This window comes from Amphiprion ocellaris, chromosome 18, assembly GCF_022539595.1.
Source record: "Amphiprion ocellaris isolate individual 3 ecotype Okinawa chromosome 18, ASM2253959v1, whole genome shotgun sequence".
In the NCBI taxonomy this organism is placed as follows: domain Eukaryota; kingdom Metazoa; phylum Chordata; class Actinopteri; family Pomacentridae; genus Amphiprion; species Amphiprion ocellaris.
The window spans coordinates 23,081,394-23,103,388 of NC_072783.1; the positions used below are offsets into that span (position 1 = coordinate 23,081,394).

The following is a 21,995-nucleotide window of genomic DNA, read 5'->3' on the forward strand; positions in this document are numbered from 1 at the left end:
AAAGGATCTAACGTGACGTCCCAATGCCAGACAAAACACAGACGTCATATGTCTTTGACCCAACAAGTCAGAGCTGTTTCGGAACCACTGGAACCATAGGACATTTCGCTTATTTGCTTTCTGGTTGAGAGGTAGATGGAGAGATGAATACCATCTTGTGTGTTTAATTTAAACATGACGCCAGAGACAATTCCAAGCCTGGCTTTGTTTGAATTTAAAACAAACAAACAAAAAAACACCACCACTTACAATATGTTTTAAAAAAAAAAAAAAAACTAGGTTAAGCTAAAATACCTCACCTACTGGCTCCATTTTCATCTTTTCTCATATGAATGAGTATGAGTAAACAACAAAAATGAGCAAAAAAATTGTTGGATTTTCAACATTTAAAGTGTCTTTGTGCTACTCATAAGAAATTCTGATATTACATCAAAATCACTTAATTCTAGAAGCTTCATTACAAAAAACTCAGAAAATTACTTGCATGAGATCCTGTAAAAACAACCTAACCCTAACAAAAATGCATGTGGTCCCCACCACAGCTGAGAAGCCAGGTGTGACTCGGCAGCGAGCAACAGTCATATAACAAAATTCAAGGACTTTTCGACTGAGCTGCTGACTGTGATTACACAGAGATGACAGGATGGAAAACATGGACGCAAGATGGCGAGACTGAGAGGAAAATAAAACACACGTAATAAATGCAGCATTACTCAGAAATGGTATACAAAGGAAGAAGTTGTTGAAAGATACATTCAGCATGGTGAAATATGCTAGTAGAGTAGATGGTCAAAGTAGTGTGAAAAAGTTTATAGATGCTGTAAAACTGCTAGTACTACTACAAAATCTACAGAATGTGAAGGTACTGCCTTTTTGTTCAGCACTGGTTACAGCTGTGAGCTTTTGGAAAAATCCTGTCCATTTGTTGTAACATTGAAACCTGTTTTCTTGTCTTTTCTTTCATTTATTGGATTATAACTGTATCATACTGCACATGAGACATTTTTGAGTTTGAGTCTACTTGTAGCCACTGTAATGCTATTTCCATAGAGCTGCAGGAATCTACATTTCAACGAAAAATGAGCCCACAGTGAGTAAAAGTGTGAAATGACGTCCAGAAACTGCCTGGAGTTCAGAGGGTGAACCGATGAAGATAAACGGACAGCACTGACCTCGATGAGTTTGCGTTCGTAGCTGGCCGCCAGCTCCTCGATGTCTCCCATGAACTTGCTCTGCGGGACAGGAGCTTGTTCTTCACTTGACCGCAACACCGACAGAGCTGCAACAGAAACAGAGGACATGTACAGAAGCTGTGACATGTACGAAGAACTCACTGTGAGGAAAAACTCTTCCCACAATCTATTGGGTTTCTGCCAGCGATGCACAGAGCGTCGTTTTCTGCGGTGAGGTGGGACAACGGTGGCTGTTTGATGCTTTCATTTTAGCATCAAGAGAACAATGAAGAGGGAGCCACAGATCTATATAATATACACATTACCAGCTATACAAGGGCCATGAATCTGTATTTAATTGAATGAATGTCACACATTAGAAGATATGAGTCATGCACATTATAAATAATACGTAGAATTCCACAGGGAACGACATACAGACATACACACACAGAAATGATCAACAGAAATTGCCCGGTTTGTGTGTGTCTGTCTGAGAAAACTTCTTTTTGCTCTGTTAAACGATAAACTCCCCTTCTCTGAACATTTCCTGTTGCACTCTGACTTTCTGTTTCCATGGAGTATATTGTTTCTTTGAACTACTGTAGCTTGCTAACTGGCTAAAGTCATCACGGCGGTGCCTGGAGCGCAAGCTTCTGAGCCTATAAACATCGACTAATCCACTTCTCTGAGCGAACAACAGCAAAACTTAGCAAAAGTTGGAGCTGGGTATCTTTTTTTTTTTGCAGAAGGTGGGTGTAAGATGGATTGTTTTTTCACCTCGGCAAAAGCAAATTAACGCCCTTATTTCACCGCCGCCACACACAGCTAACACCTAGACAAACACACTGAGGCTAGGAGGAGGCAGAGGTGGGGAGGAAGAGGAGAGCTGAGAAAACAGGAGAGTGAAAAATCAAGTACAGAGAAAGAAATTCAGCATGTCCAAAGGCTCCATAGAGCTCAGATAAAGTAGCGGCGATGGCTCCTCGGGGGGAGGTTTTAGAAAATATACAGCTAGACTGTGATTAGATAAAGTAAACCCCCAGCAAGAGTCTGAACGTCTAGACAGAGCGAGGCAGGTATTGATGAAGGAGGCCAGCTAGTTGTAGCTCCAAACAGAGGAGGCCGTAGGGAGACAAGCAGGTAAGAGGTTCACAAATAAGAGCAGTGATGAATGAGGTCAAACCAGTGGACTGCAGATAGGCCCACAATCACTTATATTGAAATGCTCTGATCATGTGCATTTTGTGAATTTATTACACTTGATGTGTAAATTCTTGCATCTCATTGATCTTTTGTCTGTCCAAAAAGAAGTCGCCACTTGGATTTAACTAAGCAAATAGGTACAAGCCTTCCATTGAATTATTACTGCAGTGATGAATATGTTTCAGCTGGTAACAACTTATTTAACCCTAGATGATGCAGTGAGGAGCTTCTCATTTCTTAAATAACCATGTTGGAAGACATATCCTGTGGTCATGGAAAGGATGTTAATCAGTTTCAGAAGGGTCAAATTATTGGCCTGCATCAAGCAAAGAAAACAACTGAGGGGATTTCTGAAACTACTAAAATCAGGTTAAGAACCGTCCAACGCATGATTAAAACCTGCAAGGACAGTGGTAACCCATTGTCTTCGAGGAAGAAATGTGGTCGGCCATGAGGTCAGATGAGTCCAGATTTACCCTGTTCCAAAGTGATGGGCGCATCAGGGTAAGAAGGGAGGCGGATGAAGTGATGCACTCATCATGTCTAGTGTCTACTGTACAAACCTGTGGGGGCAGTGTTGTGATCTGGGATTGGTCAGGTTCAGCAACGTTATGTGCGCAAAGAATGAGGTCAGCTGACTACCTCAGTATACTAAAAAATACCAGGCTTTTCCATCAATGGAGTTTTTCTTCTCTGATGGCACAGGCATAGTCCAAGATGAAAATGTCAGGATTCATGGGGCTCACATTGAGAATGAGTGGTTCAGGGAGCGTGAGACATCATTTTCACACATGGATTGACCTCCACAGAGTCCAGACTTCAGCCCCACTGAGAATCTTTGGGATGTGCTGCAGAGGACTTTACACAGCGGTCCGACTCTCCCATCATTAATGCAAGCTCTTGGCAGAAAATTAATCCAACTCTGTACAGAAATAAATGCTGTGACACTGCAGAAGCTTATGGAAACGGTGCCACGGCAAACATGTGCCATTCTCAAAGCTAAAGGTGCTACATGATTATCCTGGAGTTATGGCCAGTAATTACTATTTGTTGTTGCATTTGCGTGCTTTTAAGTAACATCACTGCTGAAGCTGGCAGATCCAGCAGAAACAGAAAAGCTAAAAGAGCATGAAAACATTTGCACCACCTCACGTCTGCCTGAAGTTCTTACAGTGGAGTGCTGGTTTTATTAAAAAAAAACAAAAAAAAACAGCGTACTCTGTGCTAGGTACATCTTAAAACTAGTACATAAAATAGGAACCGCAGTAAGGAAACTTCTCAATTAAAGGCAAACAGTGATATTTTAAATTATTTTTTTTGCCAGTTCAATGTTTTATCTACTGCTGTCTTGTAACAATTCAAGTTTTAGCTCTTGATTAAACATTTATGTTGACAGAGCTGCCACTATTTTTCATTATCAATGTTTATATAAAGCAAAATTTCAGTTTTTCATCGATCATCCGTTTTTGATCACTTGCCCTCAGTGTTTTAAGAGAGCCATAAACTGTGCGAAAAGATCAGTTTCTAGTTTCTGTCTGTCCTCTGTGTCTCTGAACAAGCTTTTCAGGTTTGCAGGCTGTTTTTGATGTAAAAACAGGACTCCATTCTGCCACTCACTGAACAGAGTAGACACAAAGAGAGTTGTCCCTGCAGCCCTCTTCCTGAAAAGGGTGTGGGCAGCAGCATCTCAGTTGGAAACAGAACTGTAACCAGGGGTATTATAGGAATGGTAAAATATATTTTGAGCTGGCATGTAAAATGCACACTCTGGGGACATGTGGGACTTAAATTAAAAAAAAGAGGTAGAAGATCATCTCTGTAAAACCAAAGGAGTTCACTTTATACGGTAGGAGACAAAGGAAAGCAATGAATCGCCAATTGGCTTGAATATTTTTGTGAAACTTGCCTTATATTATCTATTGTAAGGAATTTGTAAGAATTCATCATATTTTCCTTATATAAACATACACTAGCTCACTCACCCACACAGACACTCACACCTCAGGAGGCTGACAGAAACACATTATCCAGGCTCCTGCAAAGGGCCAGCGGCGTAGCAATCCCCAAGCTTATCTATGGCCCACCAGCAGCACTGTACTGTATACGACAGTCAGCAGCCTAATAGCCTAGAAGACGAGTATACACACACACACACACACACACACACACACACACACACACACACACAGAGAAAATATATACATACTATATAAAATATTGAAAAACACACTTCCCCCGTGAGAGAGGAATCCACACAAAAAATGGAAGCAACAGCATAAAGATGGCAAACAGGCACACAAAGGCTCACACACGGAGGACTGCTGACGACTGCTACCAATTTGCCTCAGCTCTGAGCTTTTTTTCCCCTACTTAACTTGGGTTTCTGTTACCCGTCACATCGATACGTTGTTAATAATGAAAAATTCACAGGGTGTGGAGGTGAGAGAGAAAGGGGGAGACGGAGAGAGGGGTGGGGGGGGCAGACATAGATGTTCCTGACTCTAGGAAATTGGAAAGACAACTGGTCTGAAATAACTGAGCTACAAACCCAGCAGCTACATACGTGTGTGTGTGTGCAGAGAGTCATATATGAGCGAATTCTGCGCTGCAACTTCCACAGAAAGAGCATCAGACATATTGCACAAGTGTTTACTGGTGTTTGTGAGCTGCACTGTCCCACTCCTAAATGTGTACATCCTCCTGAGTGTTCACCTGAGAGTGTGTGTCTCCAGAGACCACCTCTCTAATGATCACAGCGTATGAGATAATGAGCCACATTAGCAGGGTGGTCCGCTGAGAGACTGACACACAGGCCAGCGGAGAATTTTTCCCCTCCAAACTGGACTCGATGTTCAGTGCAGCAAACAGTGAAGCCTTGGTTTTGCTTCAGTGGCTGTTAAGTGATGTTTTCCGCTTTCAATTCACTTGGTGACATTGTAAAACTGCTCTCAGACACAAAGCCAGTCCATGTTAACTGGGAACAAACAGGCAGCTGACAAGTTCGCTGGGGACCGACAGCGCTGAAGTTTGTCAGATAACTAGGATAATGTGCCTGTAAGTCATGTCATGTTTATTTTATACAGTCCAGAATAAAAAAAAAAATATATATATATATATATATATCTCAGCAGGCTTTTTCATGTGTACAACATACAACTCTTGTGTCATGCACAATTATTTACTGGACAAATCTTTTTATTAATTCATGTGCTTTTAAGATGAGGCTGAAACCATTTTGGCCATGTTGTGGAAAGTTTTTATTGAATTTTAGAGCAGAATTTCTGAAATACTGTCACATGCAGCATGTGTGAGTCTCACTTTGGTACTGTAGTGACCTGTATAAGACAGAACAATGGTAGATGAGATCTTTAAGGTAACCTGTGGAGCTGCTGACTAACATTAACTTAATGAAGCAATGTTTTTACAAGTGGGTGCACAATGTGTTTGTATCTTGTGCATGTCGTAGGGCAACTTTTTTCTCTATTATCCTGATTGATTGTTGGCGGCTTTATGGAAGTGCGGTAATATGCAGACAAAGACAAGCGACTTGAGGTCTGTACTACAAGCTAAGTTTAACATTGACAGGATATATTTTCATTATCTGGCTGCACAGGTCACACAACGATAGTTATCAACTTGTGTTTTTCCAGATAACTGCAAACATAGACAGGTCTAAAGCTGTGTATTTCTCACAAGAAGACTGAAATATTTTTCTAAACCCAACTTAGGATTTAAAAATATACTATAAAAGCAACACAGACGTTGCAGTCACAGCAAGAAGGAGAGCTGGCAAAAATTGCACATCATCTTCTCAGTATCACTATCCTCATCATTAAGGCAGAAGTAGATCTAACCTTAATTACAATGATGTATTCCATTAAACTAGTGTTTAGGTGTATTCCTATGGCATAAAGTAAGATAATTTTTGCCTTGTTTCAGCTGCACACCCGGTAGTGTTAAACAGTCTTAAAGGATAGATATAAAATATGATTCAAACAAGTAAGTAGCCGTAAATCCTATAAGGTCAAAAAGGACAAAGCTTTAGTCTTTTAATCGGTGTGTGCTAAGCCCAAGACACACAAACAGCCAGAGACTATGGAAGGTCAGTGACATTCGGCAACATGTAGCGCTTGACGGACAAGACAACTGTTGGAATCAAGTTAAGCTAATCTCAATTTTAAAGAGACGACTTCCAAGGAGGGCAAAGGATACTGTTGATTTACATTGGATGACATCATTGAGTTCCCCAAACATTTACCATAACGAAGCAACATGCACACCTTTGTTCCACAAGTTCAACCACATCCAAACAAAGGCTGTCTTGAATAGCGAACAGCTAGCCAGGAAATTTTCCCACATAATTGGAATTTTCCATTCAGTCCATGCTTCACGGTGGTGCAGTTGTCACTTTCACATTCAAGTAATTCTAATTCTGAGCCACATCCTGAGGTGACGGCTGTCTGAAGCAAAGTCCTTCTCGTTTATCTGTCTTGGGGCTTCGAGGGCAAGCTGCTGGAAACTGCCTACTGTCTGCAGATCAAGAAGGTCAAAGAAAGATTCAGCGCTGAATGGGAATGGCACAGGGTGAAACATGGACAAGTGGAGACATTTCATTCCCCCTGTGATTTGCTGTTGCTACCAACTGGAGGGACGAGGTAAAAAAGAGACAAGAGGAGACAGTTTAATTCAGATTGGCCTTTGAAGAATTACATATAGCGACAGGTTCATATGCACTGAATAAGAAATACGGAACCTAACCCTTCTATGAAATGAAGGAAAAACCTGAAATACCCTTTCTAAAGTGGGAGCTATGACGGGCGATAATAACATCTGTGCCAGCTGTCGAGAAAAGCGGGGCGGAGGCTGAAACATTTGACTAATGCTGCTCCGTCCATTAGCAGTAAAGAGACGTGGCTCTGCATCCGCGACCCCCAAAGCACGCAGCGGGCTGAAGAACAAACAACCGTCCGTCCTTCTGCAGCCCAGCCGGAGCAGAGCTGCTAAATAAAACATGCGCAGGGCTCCCACCACAATAGGACTAATGCGCAATCAAGTGGAGCGCTCCTTGTAGTGCCGTAACAGCACAAACCCGCGGCACTCACACCACTGTGAAATTGGGGCTCTTCTGAATCTCGTCTTCCATATCTTATCTTCTTATGAAATCGCTCCATCCCTCCCAGCTCCTGCTTCCCATCCTTTGTTCTTTCTGTTTTTGTGCCTGTAACTTTCTTTCATCTCTCTTCACTTAAAAAACATGTCCTTGCTTTTGTTGAGGCTTCTCCTCTGTGAGGTATTGATTTGGGTTCTTTTTCCCCGTCTTTGTTGTGTCCTTTCCTTCTGAACACTACCTTTGAAATCTTCCTCACTCCTTACTCACCTCTTCCTCATTTTCTATTCTTCAATCTTCTTCTTTTCTTCCTTATCAATCATTCATTCCCATTCAATTTAACCTGGCAGCATGCCACTAATCATGCATGTTGCGAAGGTCCGTCATTTTCCACATGCACATGAATGAAACACACGAATACACACGAATAAATAGATGATTTAAAATGCGCGCACACCTGGGCAGCAACACAAAAGACGGAAGTAAAAGCAAATTGAAGTGCAAGGTTCAACTGTTTTTCATTATGAAACTACAAGATCAAAAACGTCTTGCTCCACTAACATGCCTCCCTCACACGGAAGCATACTTTGCACACACAAAGTCGAGTTAATCACGCAGTCGGGCCGAGCTTTCTCTATGGGCTGGCTGTGGAGCAGGCAGGCAGCTGACTGAGTTAATTAATGAGCACTAATCAAAAGCAATCTTCTTTCATTTTCTAATCGTTCATAGTTCACTTCTCGCCTCCCCCTCCTTCAGATAACACCAGCCTTTGTGTATCAGTCCATGTATGTGCACAGAGAAAGAAAAGACAGAGGGGGAGCGATGAGGCCTGACTCGCTTCGGTTACGTACGACAAATGGCACAAGATTTTCATTCACACGTTTGGGAGGCAGGAGGTGTGGAAATGGCTATTCTCCTCTGTCTGATGGCTCCAATCAGGGAGCTCTGTGCTGGCCTGGCTCAGTCAGGGGGTTTGCTGATCATGAGTGGAGAACCGGCGATATCCTGATCACACCAGCGAACACTGTAGCTCTTCCTCACTCGTTTGTCTGAGGTGGCATAAAAGGAGCGTCCCCAATTATAACAAGAAAAAAAAAAAACAGAAAGCGAGGGAACTGCGTCTTTGGGTTTGAGCTTAGTAAGGGATTTCACTTGAACAAAGAGTAGCAGGAAATGGGAACACATGGCAACCAGTTCTGACAGAGAGAGCGAAATCTTCCTCTATCAAACAAATTACATGAACAGGATTTAAACTATGAAGTGAAACTGCAATGCCCTCAACCATGCAATTGTTTTAATTGCAATATCAATTCATATTCACAGGAAAAAAATGAAAGAATGTGTATAAATAAAAGACACACATACTCAAACCTATCATTTCCAAACCATCTGGCTGTTTGTGTGCTCTACTTTCATTTCAAGTGCACTCTTTGAGCTTTTTTTTTTCTTGCTCTGTTCCTGGAAGAGTTCAGAATAGCTCCAATCACAGCAAACCACCATCTATCACAACCAAACCACAGCCAGTCTCCAGCCTTGTATCATACAAAAGGTGGAAAGTGGTTGAAAGTACTTTTCTTCTGCCCCAGCATGTTCTTTTTCAAAACCTACACCGGGTCAACTTCTGTTGCAGCCCTTTGAAACAGACATCTAAAAGCACTTTTTTTTTTCCCCCTGGGAATGAAACATTGCAAAAGCACCATGATTTCACTTGATTATACTTAGGAGTGTATGTTGACCTGCTCCCTTAACACACAGTATTTTTGTGTAGTTTCAAAGTGTCTACTGAATACTTAAAATATAAAATTAGAAACAGAAATTGACAAGTGGACAAACATGTCCTATTTATGACAAGGAAAGATTTCACATCGTGACAAACCAGCATCAACAGCTCAGCAATGACTCATGCAGAACATCAGCAATGGTATGAAAACATCAACAACGCGTTGGCCAGTTCTTTACACACATTATCAGATTTTTCTTAACATGAGGACAGTCAATCATGTATATGAACAACCAGATTTCATATTCTTCTATATCTGGATATTTATTAGATTTTAACTAGCTCTGCCCTTCACCTTTACTAAAGATCAACATGCTTGCATTCAGACTGCAGCCAAGATAGTGTATCCATTCCCCCAATGCCGGTTTGTGCATATGCAATATGTACCTCGGAACCTTTTGCAAGCACTGGTTTCTGGTAGGACCGGTCAGAGTGGGACATGCATTACTATATATCTGCTATTATATATCTATTCTATGTGCTATAGACAAATTAACAATCTCCACTTAATTTAGCATCAGCTTGAAAGCAAAAACACTAATAACTAATTTATTTTTAGATAATTGTAGATAAATTCAGGCGTCAAGGGGTTAATTTTGCTCATTGCTTTATTCTTATCAATCCCACTTTCAGCCTCGGCCCCAGACTCTCACTCAAAAACAGTGAAAGATTTACTTAACATTACACATAGTTGTAGAACATGGTGCTATATTTAGCAGCTGAAGAGCCTAAATGTCTCTTTGAGTAGGTTGACGCAAAAAGTGAACAATAATGCTGCTCTGTGCGTCTGCTGGATGTGTAAATAGGAAACTGACTGACGATATGTTTCCATATGAACTTTACATGGTGATGATTTGTCAACGTTCTGATTCCACCTTGAAAAACTGCCAAAAGTGGCCAGTGTGCAGCTTTCAGGTACAGAAAAAAAATATTTCTGTCCTATCCAAAAGGAAGACAAGTACCAAAAACTGCAGTTCTTAAAACAGCCAAACCAAAAGTGAGTCAGTCAATGTCAAAATTTTAACGAGAGTTTTGGTCTCTATTGCTAATTTCCCTGTTCATGACAACTGAACGTGCGGTGAATGTTGACGCAACTCACCCATTTGTATTGTATAAAAGCTTAGAAATATGAGTAACTAAGGGTGGGTTCTGTAATAGAATACCACATGGCCCAAAGGCATTTGAATGGCCCAGTTCAGCTCCACTCAATTCTCCACCTCTTTGCTCATCAGGGTGAGTTAGGAGGAGTCAGGCACTGCCAAGATACCAACAGCCAGAGCCACTACAATGAGCCTCAAAACTGCTCTTCAGGAAACGTATATGTGCTGTTATGGAGGGTTCACCCATCTTTCTGTATAGTCAGAGTGTAAAACATGTGGTGGGGTCACACAAATCTGCACAGCAAAGTAGCACGTAGTCTAAACTACCAGTATGCATACAAATCAATTGTATTTTTTGCTCCAGATTTGGTACTGACAATACAAACAGGATATCAAGAGGCTGGTGGGGGGAAGAAAAAAAAAATGATGAGACATCAGAAACATCTTACATCTGCAGGCACACATCTTGTATCTTTTCATGTTGGTGCAGAACTGTAAAGTATACTCGCTTTGAGCATACTAACTGCAAGAAAAGTTAAATATTTAACAGCTCCTCTGGTGAAAACCAACTTTTTTTATGCCCATATTGTGTTTTTCTTATATGCTCAAAGATATTACATGAGAAAAATAGAGCTGCAATGTATCAATGGCGCACAAATTCAGACAGCAAACAAACATATATAACAACAGTAAGGAATCAGTTTGGTCAGCTTGAGAAGGGGAACCTCGGTACCATAACTCTTCTTCAGAATCAGGTTCTGGGTGTAACATGTGTGGCTCAAAGACTAGGTCTCAAGAGTGTATGGTTACATTTAAGCCATTTTAAGGCGAAATGGATTATTTTCATGGAAAAACTTGTAAATATGTAACTTATACACAGAGATAAGTTATGAGGACTGTAGTCAATGATTGGAGAGTAACGTTAGGATTAGTAAATAGCAAATACTGTATAGAATTAGCAAGTACATGAGTATGGTTTGGAGAAAGCTGCAAATTCTCCTGCTGACATGTCAGTGTGTTAAAATCACACAAAAACATTTAAAAAAATACCCTCCAGGAATCAACAGACAAGCCAAAAATTTGTTTGTTTTATCTCCTCCACCAAACACATTTAATTGCTGTAACTGCAATGACCCAATTTAGCTGCCAGGATCAATAAAGTTCATCTAACGCTCCTATAACGACTGAGACGATTAAATCTGATTATGTTACATGGGGGTTATCTCGAGAGTTTCAGACTGCAATCAAACCGCGCGTCCACGGCAATGCTGATCAAATCAGTGGGCTGATTGTTTGGACAAGCGAATAATCCACGGAAGCTTGTCAGTGTGACCTGAACAATCTGCTACCTGCAATTTGCATTCAACACTGATTCATTTTTGACAAGGTTATTATTCAGCGTTTCACTTGTTTGAGAAGATGGAGGTAAGGATCACATGAGCCGAAACAAACCTATCAACATGTGCGCTGAACACGTTCTTAGCACCATCCACACGGACGTCACATTTCTAACCTGCTGCTGCAAACATCTTTACCTAATCTGCGCTTCGCCCTCAGCACAGCATGTTCTCTGGTTGTAATTACTTGCATAATTTTCACGTCTCCATTTGCTCTATTCTCGTCCTCTATTCTTTACTTCTGCAATGACCCAGTTTCACCACAGGGATTATTAAAATTTCATTTTATCATCTGCTCTAATCTGAGGTACTCCGCCTTTGTTTAGCCTTGACACCTCTCAGCATTACATGAACATTCGTTGAGGTGACAGAGTGCAGCTGCGTGCAAGCAATGTGCAATGCTGTTTGGCAAAAAATAATAAGATGGGACGGAGGGAGGGGGCGATCAATATTTGAATTATGTGCAGCGGAAGGATTTAATAAATATTTATAGGTAATGTAAAAGGCTTAATCATAAATTCGCTACATCTGAGTGAAAACAAAAATTGGATTTCAGTGTGCATGTGTCACGGTGTCAAAATCATTAACGCACAAACACATTTACACCGATACATTTAGAGAACAGGCTTAAGACGCAGACATTCATGCACAGAATCCAAAACAGCACCACTCACTTCTCCAACTGGGCCATGAAAAATCTCATTTAACAAAATTAAACCTGAGGAAGAACTTTCTTCATTCAGTGCGTGTTTTGTACCTGGATGGCTTAAGTTTCCACAGGGGAAACTCAAGATGTGACTGAAGCAGAAAAAATAAACCATTTTGTTATGGTGGCGCAAACTTCTTTTTTTTTTTCAATCATATTCATAATACAGAAATTCTTCCTTTCTGATTACTGACGGTTCACCTCACCAGAAAATGAAGTAACTTCAGTGAACCCACACAGAGAAATAAATCATATAAATAAGATTTGGTGTACAATTTATCTTATTCCATCTTAACTAAAGCCAGATAAAACTGTACACTAATGAACTATAACTCTTGTACTTCCAAGAATCAGCTTCACTCATTTATATGATTGCAGTTATTAAAGAAAAAGACTCAGGAGGAAAGATCCACCACTGTGCAGGGTGGGTAAATGAATTTGGATTTCATAAGTCTCCACCTTCAGCACAGCACGTCCAAATCTATTCTACAAATAGGTAATAGTTAGTGGAGTGATTATCGCTCCCGACACACTAAAGTTGAAGGCTCTGTTTGAAATTCACATTGTTTTGATGGTGTGCATTTAAAAGATTTTAGTTTCCAGTAAAACTTTGATCTGACAGCGCTTCGCTTGTTTTGTAGTCTGTTCCAAAAACGACTATCTTTCTATCTTCTGTCAGCGTGTGTTCAATGTATGTCACTGTACACAGAGAGAAGAAGGACACGTGTGAGCAGGTGCTCCAGTTTGCGAATGTGAGTGTTTGGAGCAGGGGAAAGAAGAAAACCTAATTATTCCTGTGATCAAAGCAATTATTAGAAAAAAAAAAACAACTCTGACCCAAAAATGTCTCAGCTGGAAAGCATCACAGCTCAATCTGCTGCAGCCTATTAAAAGAGTTATTACACATTCACAGAGCGCTCACAGACTCTCATGCATGACAAAATTTCCACATTTACGGAACCAATTGCATGCAAAATGTGAACGGGTTTACTTAAAACAATACTCACGTACACAGTGATTCCCTATTTCTTACAAAGCGACAGACAAATACAATACGCAGCAATCTAAGAAACTTACAAAACCACTTACTTGCAGGCAATTACAACCGGTTATGCATAAAATATTGTACATGTCTGCACATAAACGTATACATGTGCATAACCTTTTCACAGTTAAGTGACATCTGGTGGTTGTGGTCTACGCCATGAAGGAAAAATCTGCTAATATTCTTACTAAACCAAAACCATTACTGTCAGCTTTCACACCTACAGTAGAAAATGTGTTATTCATGCAGAAAGTACAGTAGAAGAAATAAATATATGTTTGTGCCTCATGCATGATACAGTGTGTGACCTGCACAGTATAGTGCTGAACTACAAAGGAAAAACTGCAATGAGAAATGGAATATTATACTAGGGTTGGGAAAATACAGCTGGAAAATGCTTCATTTCAGTCAATATTGTCAATTATTATATTATTTAATGACATATTGTCAATAATAATCAGCAGAAAAAAGGCTTCATGTGTATTGTTAACAACCTTACTTCAATTTTCAGCACATTAGCCCATTTATCCAGGTATACAGTTAATAATTTTAATGATAACACCACAATGAAAAACACTCAAACACATTTACGCTTATAAATAAAAAGTATTAGGGATAAAGGTACGATCTCATGTTGACAGTCTGCGTATTAAACAAAGAAAACAAGTAAAATCCAAAGGTGCAAGGAGGCCGAAGGGGTAAAGCACTGCATAGTGCCAAGACTAGGGTGCCGGGTGGGTGGTTTGGACCGGGCATCAGAGATGTTTACCTCACACCAGCCTAACCAACAGAAAGCAAAACATACCGAAGGGAGTACTTTGCTCAGGTGAAGGTGGACACAGGGTCAAGGGTGTTTTTAATCTGTGTCACCTGTCTTGCAAGGGCGACCACTAGACCAGCGGAGGCCTACGAGTGGAGAAGGGGGTTATAAGAGGCCCATGTGGCCACGGACTAGCACACCTTGGGAGACCTGCACGGAAACCACAATGGAAATGAGTAGCTTGTTCTATAATCAAGATGATAAACTGTTACGAGCCAGGAAAGGAGCACGCTTGGGGTTTGTTCATGTAACCAAACTTTGCATTTTTATTTAGTGATTTTATGGCTATATGGATGTAAGTCTTTAGGTGAAACTAGCAAACATTCTGTCGAACAATGAGTACATACTGAAACTGGTTTTTCCACCCATGCAAACCAACTCAAAGGTTTTTAACTATTGTTAAAGTAAATTTGATGTAATTTGCAAAATCTGCAGTCATATATATTATTATTTTACTATAATGGTTTTCTCTATGCCTGCTGATAAAGTGGTGAGAAGAGATAAGACCCACAAATTCTTTATCTTACGTTTCAGTACCAGTTTCCCTGCCCTATGGCATTCTGAATATTCTGTTAATATATCGACCGTAATGCTGGCATGTTCTGGGTTTGGTTCTATGTAAAAGTGAGAAAACAGTTTAATTCAAATCTGATGGCTGTCCAACCTAATTTGGAGGCAAACAGTGGCCACACAAACTGTAGAAGGCTGTTACAGACAGCGAGCCTTTTATGGACTCGTGTGAACTTTCATGTATATTTTCCCGTCTATTGAGTTTTTGTAACTAGACCCCAGAGTGTTCTCAACATCATTGTGTTTAATCATGTCCAATTAGGACTGAATTATCCATGAAACCTTTAGTGACTACTACAAACAGCCAACCTTCAAAATACACATTGGCCTTTGAGGCCTGCATTGCCAAGGCCGCCATCTATTATCTTGTCAATTCCAGGGACAACATGTCTTTGTTCCCTGTCAAGTCTTCTTTTTTATAGCAGCACAGACTGCACACTGTGAGAATTACTTACATGTACAAAAGCATACGATCACACCTGGTGACATAATTTATTCTGCATTCATTCACCAAGTCGGAGTGCTCTTACTTCCTAACAGCATATAACCAAAACATCTCAGGGTAAATATTTTTCATTTGCATGCCAAGAAGAGAGGCTTTTTCTCCGTTTTCCTTAGAGCTGTGTACTTTCCTCTTGAATAACAAACAGACCAGGCTTCACAGACACACAGGCACACTGACAGAGAGTTTTCTTTAGGTTAAACATTTTCAGTCTGCAAAACTTAAGAAACATTCACAGAGACCTCCATAAAAATTTCAAGGATTAAAACCAGATCAGTTCATGTCTGTCAATCTGGTCTTCTCTTTGTTCTGACAGAAGACATAAGACAAACCCAGATGTCTGCACAACAAAACTATGGGGAAGAAAAGTTTGAACTGTTTTAAGGCACAGGCAGAGAAACTTTCAGAGAGTAGGCCCCGTATTTTCTTTTAAGATTTAAAATATCATGCTGCAAGCACATTTCTCCTTTGTTCTTCAGCGTATGTCTGAAACAACTAATCCTGAATCTGCTTCCAATGTGTGACATGGATCCAAAAATGTGCAGTCTGAAAATAAACTATGATTTAATCAACATGTCTCTAGGAGTAAAGAAATGGAATGAAAGTAGGTGAAACCATACAAATTGGTTACGAAAGAAGGTGAGAGCAGACTTGCAGATCCTCCAGCACTGGCCATCATGAACATGGACCAGTTGCTACAGCAACAAAGTCATGTACTTCCAACTTTGCTGCTCTGACTTTCTATTTAAAGTCTGGTTGCTGATTCAACCCCTAAAAACTTCTATCTGTGGATCAAAGTTACTTATTTTAATTTTTCTTTTCACAGAAATAATTGCTTCGTGTTCTAAAACGTTAAAAATGGAACTCTACAACATTGTTTCTTCGAAAATGGGCAGCTCTATGAAATCCCTGCCTCTCTCTCCACCGAACCACTGATGTCCGAGCACATCAGCTCATCAATACCTCTGCTCAAACACTGTGAAGCTACTCTACACCACACAATTGCAAACCGTAATATTGGAGTAACCTAGTCATACATGTTATAAGCCGGAAACCCATTCTGAGCAAAATATTGAAACAGAAAGTCCAATCCTGCAAGTTGACAAGATCAGCTCCTTAAATTTGTTACAAATGAATCCTTTATGAATGGCACTGACAGCTCATCTCGCTCATGATTTGTCTTCTAGTATATGAAAGATGCCATTTGGACAAAAACTTGATTTTCACTAGAGGTTTTACTTTCAACACCAGTTTCAGACATCTATTTATTCCAGTTTTTTTACGTTCTTGTTTATTCTAATTAATGTTAAGGTCCATGAAAAATACTTAACAGTTCCTCCACTGTTGCTGAATAACTGTCAATATGAATAATCTGCTGGAAATATCAAGTTCAATGAAAGAAACCTTTGGATCAGTCAACGAAAATTAAAGGATTGATTGGTGTATGAAATTGTCTTTGTTTAATAGCAGAGCTGTTGGTATGCTGCAGAAATGTACATTACACTGAAGGTATCAAGACAACAGGCAAACATGGAAGAAGTTTTCTGTTTACATTAACTTGGAGACATTGGGAATTAGGAACTAAGGTTTGTATCTACTATAAACCTGGCCAAAAGAAAGGCCTAGTTCTCTTTGTTACTAAGCTAAACAAAGTCACTAGTCACTATTTGTGAGTATACACTTTTTTTAAAAAAATGAAGATTTAGTCTCCACTGCATCAGATGACAAACTGTAATCTGACATTTGTCTCCCTATGACATCAGAACAGCCAGTTTCCTGACAACATCAGCAACCACCCAGTGTGTCGTTCTCCTCTCGTCACTTATAGTGAAGGCAGCCAGCAGCACTTCCTTTCTGTCTCGGAGTCTCTCTCACCTCTCCTGCCATGCAGCTCAGCAGCGTTGCTAATTGACTGCCATTTTGTAAAGTTAATCTAATTGCTTATTTGGGTATTGTGTTAGATTGTGCTATTAAAGAGCGCCTGCACTAACACCTAACTTAATCACACAGACACACTTTGTTTGGAGCTACCCACTGACTGATTGGACTGATTGGTTTGAATTCAGGACAAAATGGAAAAATCTAGGCAGGAAAATTTAGTCATCCGCAATCTTGCCTCTCACTACTAAAGCCAAAGTGCCCTTGGTCCAAGAAAATAATGCATTATGGTGACTGCTTGTTGTGCGCTGGAAAGCTTAAGTGTGAAGTTTACGAAAGACAGGAAGAGTTGTCTGTCCTCTGTCAGCCTTCCCTGGCAAAATAAATGTTAAAATATTTGTGGGATGGAAAAGCAGTGAAGAGTTCGAATCGTGGTCAGAGCAGTTGCTTTCCTCTCACATTAACAGCTGAAGAAAATGTAACCATGCAACCAGAAAACATCTCGCCCTGACATTTATAGGTGTATAACGGCTGAGTTCCTCGTATACTTAAAAGGCGACATGAAGCCTTAGCAACAAATTGGCATGTCTAGCCATCCTGTCTGCCACGGATCACTGCCCAAACATACATTGCGGTAACAACATCTACTGCAGTTCCACTGGACTGTTTGAGAAGCTACATTGCGAAAGCTGAATGGGTTGGTGGAGAATAATGAATTATGTAGCAGAGACTGACTGTCAGACTGAGTTATACTGGTTTAACTGGGAAAACCAAATAGCATTATGGCCGAGTTGACTAACATGTGTAAAGTAGTGTTGAACTGATTTAATTACTTGAAAATATATTGCTGTTAAGCGGTAGCTTAGAAAAATGCTATAAGTGCAACCTATCATGCTCACAATAACGATGCTTTATTGGTTGTTGTTAGGCAGTAGGTGTTGCTACAGTTTCATCACTGTAGCCTGGTGTGTTAGCAAGGTAATGTTGGTAGCTAATTAGTATCAAAGAAAAGTGCAGTTGAGTGCAACGGAAATTTGATCATAATCCAAAAAACATTTGACAATATGAAATGTTGACTTGATGAAAAATGAATCATCAAAATCATTGCACTACATCCAGAGGGGAACATGAATGTCGTTACCATAGACTGTGCATAAAAGATGGATGAGGCCTCAATGCCTGAAATGCAAATCGACTTTAAACCTGCATTCTTTCAAACAGCCAGCAGGGAGCGACTCCTCTGGTCACAAAAAGAAGTCTGATTGTACAGAAGTCTATCAGAAAATGACCAACCCTCTCACTTGCTTTGTTACCTTAGTAAACATTTTCCTGATGAGTTTATGGTCTCAGTCAATAGTTTCAAGATTTTTTTCAGCACAGCATGATGATCCTTTTGTAAATTATGGTCCAATTTAGAATATGATTAGCAATGAAGCAGGATATGTTTAAAGATGGGGCTACCTTGTGATTGACATTCACCACTCACTTGTTACATTCAGTTTTAATAAACCAAGATGGTGACGGCCAAATGCCAAACTTAAGATTTTAAATATTAGCGTCCACACCCATTGTTGATGTCATGGTTGCTACATTCATCTTTTAAATGAAGTCTATGGTGTGTACCAAAACTTCATGAGAATCCATCCAATTGTTGTCAAGACCTTCACCTTAAAACCAATTTCTCTCAAAACCTATTAGGATAATCTAATGGACAATCTATAGATTCCAATTTTGATTAATTCATTGAACACAAAACTGAAAAATTCATTTATGAAGAGAAGACTAAGAAACTACTGGCTGAAAAGATGCTGACACTGTGGAGTGCACTTGTACATCAGTGCAGCACGGTGAGAACTTAAACCTCTGGAGGTCAACAAGAACATTATTATACATATTATTTTAAGATTTTTGCATATTTGCATCAAATTGCTCTATACTGAAAATAATTATCAGTTGCACTTTTAATTTTGCTCGAGGCATACCTTCCTTAAGGCTGTATAACCAGAGCTAAGACATCATCATTTTTCTTTGGTTTTGGATGTTTGAACTATTTTCTCTGAACTGTGCATTTTCCTTTGTGTGTCAAACAACAATCTTTGTCTTTGCCTTAAAGCAAAGAAGTCAAGTTCCTACAAAGTCAGACCCATCGGAACATAATGTAGAATCCAACGTGGAGGCCAAAGGAGGCTGCCAGTCATCTCAGTGATTGCCTCATTTGTTGAGAGCAGTTGTTCTAATGCCTCAAAATTAATATGTTAATGATGTGTTGATGTGCATGCGCTGCAGGAAGTGCTTTTAATGAGCATTTGGCTAAGGTGTCTTGGGAAGGTTTATTAGAAAACACAGAGAAGACTAGATCTTCTTGTAGGTGTTTCAGATGAGCAAAGAGTGAGATGCTGCCCAGTGCTCTGGTTTTGTAAGCCTGGGGGAGGATGGGGGAGGATGGGGGAGAGGGGGTGTAGCAGCGTAGCAGAATGAGCATTAAGAATTGATGTTCCCATCTGCAAGGTCTGGAAGAAGAGAGGAGAGGAGAGGAGAGGAGAGGAGAGGAGAGGAGAGGAGAGGAGAGGAGAGGAGAGGAGAGGAGAGGAGAGGAGAGGAGAGGAGAGGAGAGGAGAGGAGAGGAGAGGAGAGGAGAGGAGAGGCTTCCTTCTTTTTCAGGAGTTTATAATAACAATTCTTTCATTTAGTATCAAATGAAATGTGCTCGGTCTCTAACTCTGAATTATAAGGAAGGAGACAAAAAAGGAAGAGGAGAAAAAACAGGGCTGCTGCAACCTATTAGCAAGTGTAATTTAGACATTTCCTATTTTAGAGCTGAGGGAAAGCCAGAGGGATGGTGACTGAGGGAGACTACTGAGAATGACACAGACAGAGGAAGACTGAAAGTAGACCATGAGTGAGAGATAATGAGAAATAGGGGGACCGAGAGAAGGACAGTAGCTGGACAGGGGTTGCCATCAGGATCGGCACAGGTCTCTGATTGTGATGCTATCAGTGGGCTATTATGAGCGTAAAAGGGAAAGGCAGTGTCATGAAGCTGTCACACACACAATGAGGGGAAAAATGTCCAAAAAATGAGTGAAGAAAAAGAGCACAACCGAAGCAGTAATCGCTTCAGATATACAACTAAACGCATTTAGTATATGGCGAATCTCACACATACAGATCCACTCCAGTCTGCAGCACCCCACTGAAAGGTTGCCAGTGACAAGTGGGGATGCGCAATAATAACAGCATCATCATCAATATTGGTCAATTAAGGCTTTAAAATGAAGTGTAAGCATTGACCCAAAAATATTGACAGACGGATTAAATAACGAGAATGATGAGGATGTGTGTGTAGCAGGCACCAAAAAAAAGGTCATCACATTGGTGAGTGTTAAAGAGGGCCAAGTATGTCAACAGTAAGCTGGTTTTAATTACGACACAGTTGCACTATGCAGTTTAATTTCACATGATTCCTCTGGACAGAGCTCACATTTATTTACTTGTTTAAGCTCTTTTTAAATAGGTCAGATTTGCCCTAGTTGTAGCGACTGTCAGGACTGTCTCAGGGAGAGCATCATACAAGCCTGTGAATTAGGATCAAGTGTAGTTTTCATAGGAAATGTTTCATATAAATAAATATGGCATGCTTCACATGTAAGTTGAAGTTGCTTTCTCATCGCCCAGGTAACATGTATAGTCAGAAAGCATTTGCATCTGCCAGTGGGCCATCACGATAAAAGCGGGCATAATAATATGCTAACTCCACCATGAAAGAGAACTGATGCTCTCTACAATTAGGTGGGAAAAACTTGCATATATCAGTATCAACACTGGCAATCAGCCAAAATGTGTTGGAAATTATTGGGCATATAAGATATCAGGAAAATCTAATATGATCGACCCTAGACACAGCATTTGTGCTAAAATGGAGCAAAATATTCACAATTATTTAAATTAAATAACAACCACTGCCAAAAAAAAGCAAAATCAAGACATACAGGGGTTTTAGTGTGTATGTGTGTGTTTTTCTTTCTCTTGCTCTTTTTCAATGTGCAGCTTTTTGCCCACCTAATTGTCCTTCGGGGATAAATAAAGTGTTTTCTGATTTGGATTCTGACAGTGGTGTACAACAGCGATTTCCAAAGATTTCTGCCGTCTCTGGTTTACATCTTTAATGTTTCATTAAATCAAAAATAGAGGCAACCACCACCATGACTATACTGTCAAACGTATTAAAGCTGGGACTGGTGACAAATAGTGATTCTTGTTACAACAAATCTAGCTTTTGAGCACACAAATCTGCCAGGTATGCAGCAGTCAGAAATATTGACTGACCATTGACTAAACACAGTAAAAAGATGGACGAGCCCTCTGTGCTGTCACCTATAGGTTTCCTGAAGAGCAGGTTTAAACCTCAGTGTTGTGGCATCAGCTGTCACTATCTTGGCAGTGAACCACTCCTCCTATAACAGCAGGGATTCAGTTGCTTTTGGAGTCAACCCCAAGTGGCCAAACAAGGAACTGCAGTTTTCGGGGCTTCCACGTTGGCTTCATTTTTCAACCCTAGCGATTGCTGCTTCCAACTGGCAGAGCAAGCATTTAATATATAAGCAGAGCTCAAAGAAACTGATATATCTCAGACCCCAGTCAGTTCAATGTGACGACTCTACCTGAGACGACTAAAAGCATCAACATCAGACACTCAGAACCACAAGGCTCCC

At 40.3% G+C, this 21,995-nt stretch overlaps 1 protein-coding gene across 1 annotated transcript in view; it reads right to left on the reverse strand.

The window, feature by feature from the left end:
* Positions 1-21,995, reverse strand: part of snx29 (sorting nexin 29) — a 175,456-nt gene that overhangs the window by 89,001 nt on the left and 64,460 nt on the right. Inside the window, exon 15 of the mRNA XM_055004707.1 lies at positions 1,173-1,279. Within this exon, the coding sequence (XP_054860682.1) occupies positions 1,173-1,279 (107 nt within the window). The remainder of the gene's footprint in view (positions 1-1,172; positions 1,280-21,995) is intronic.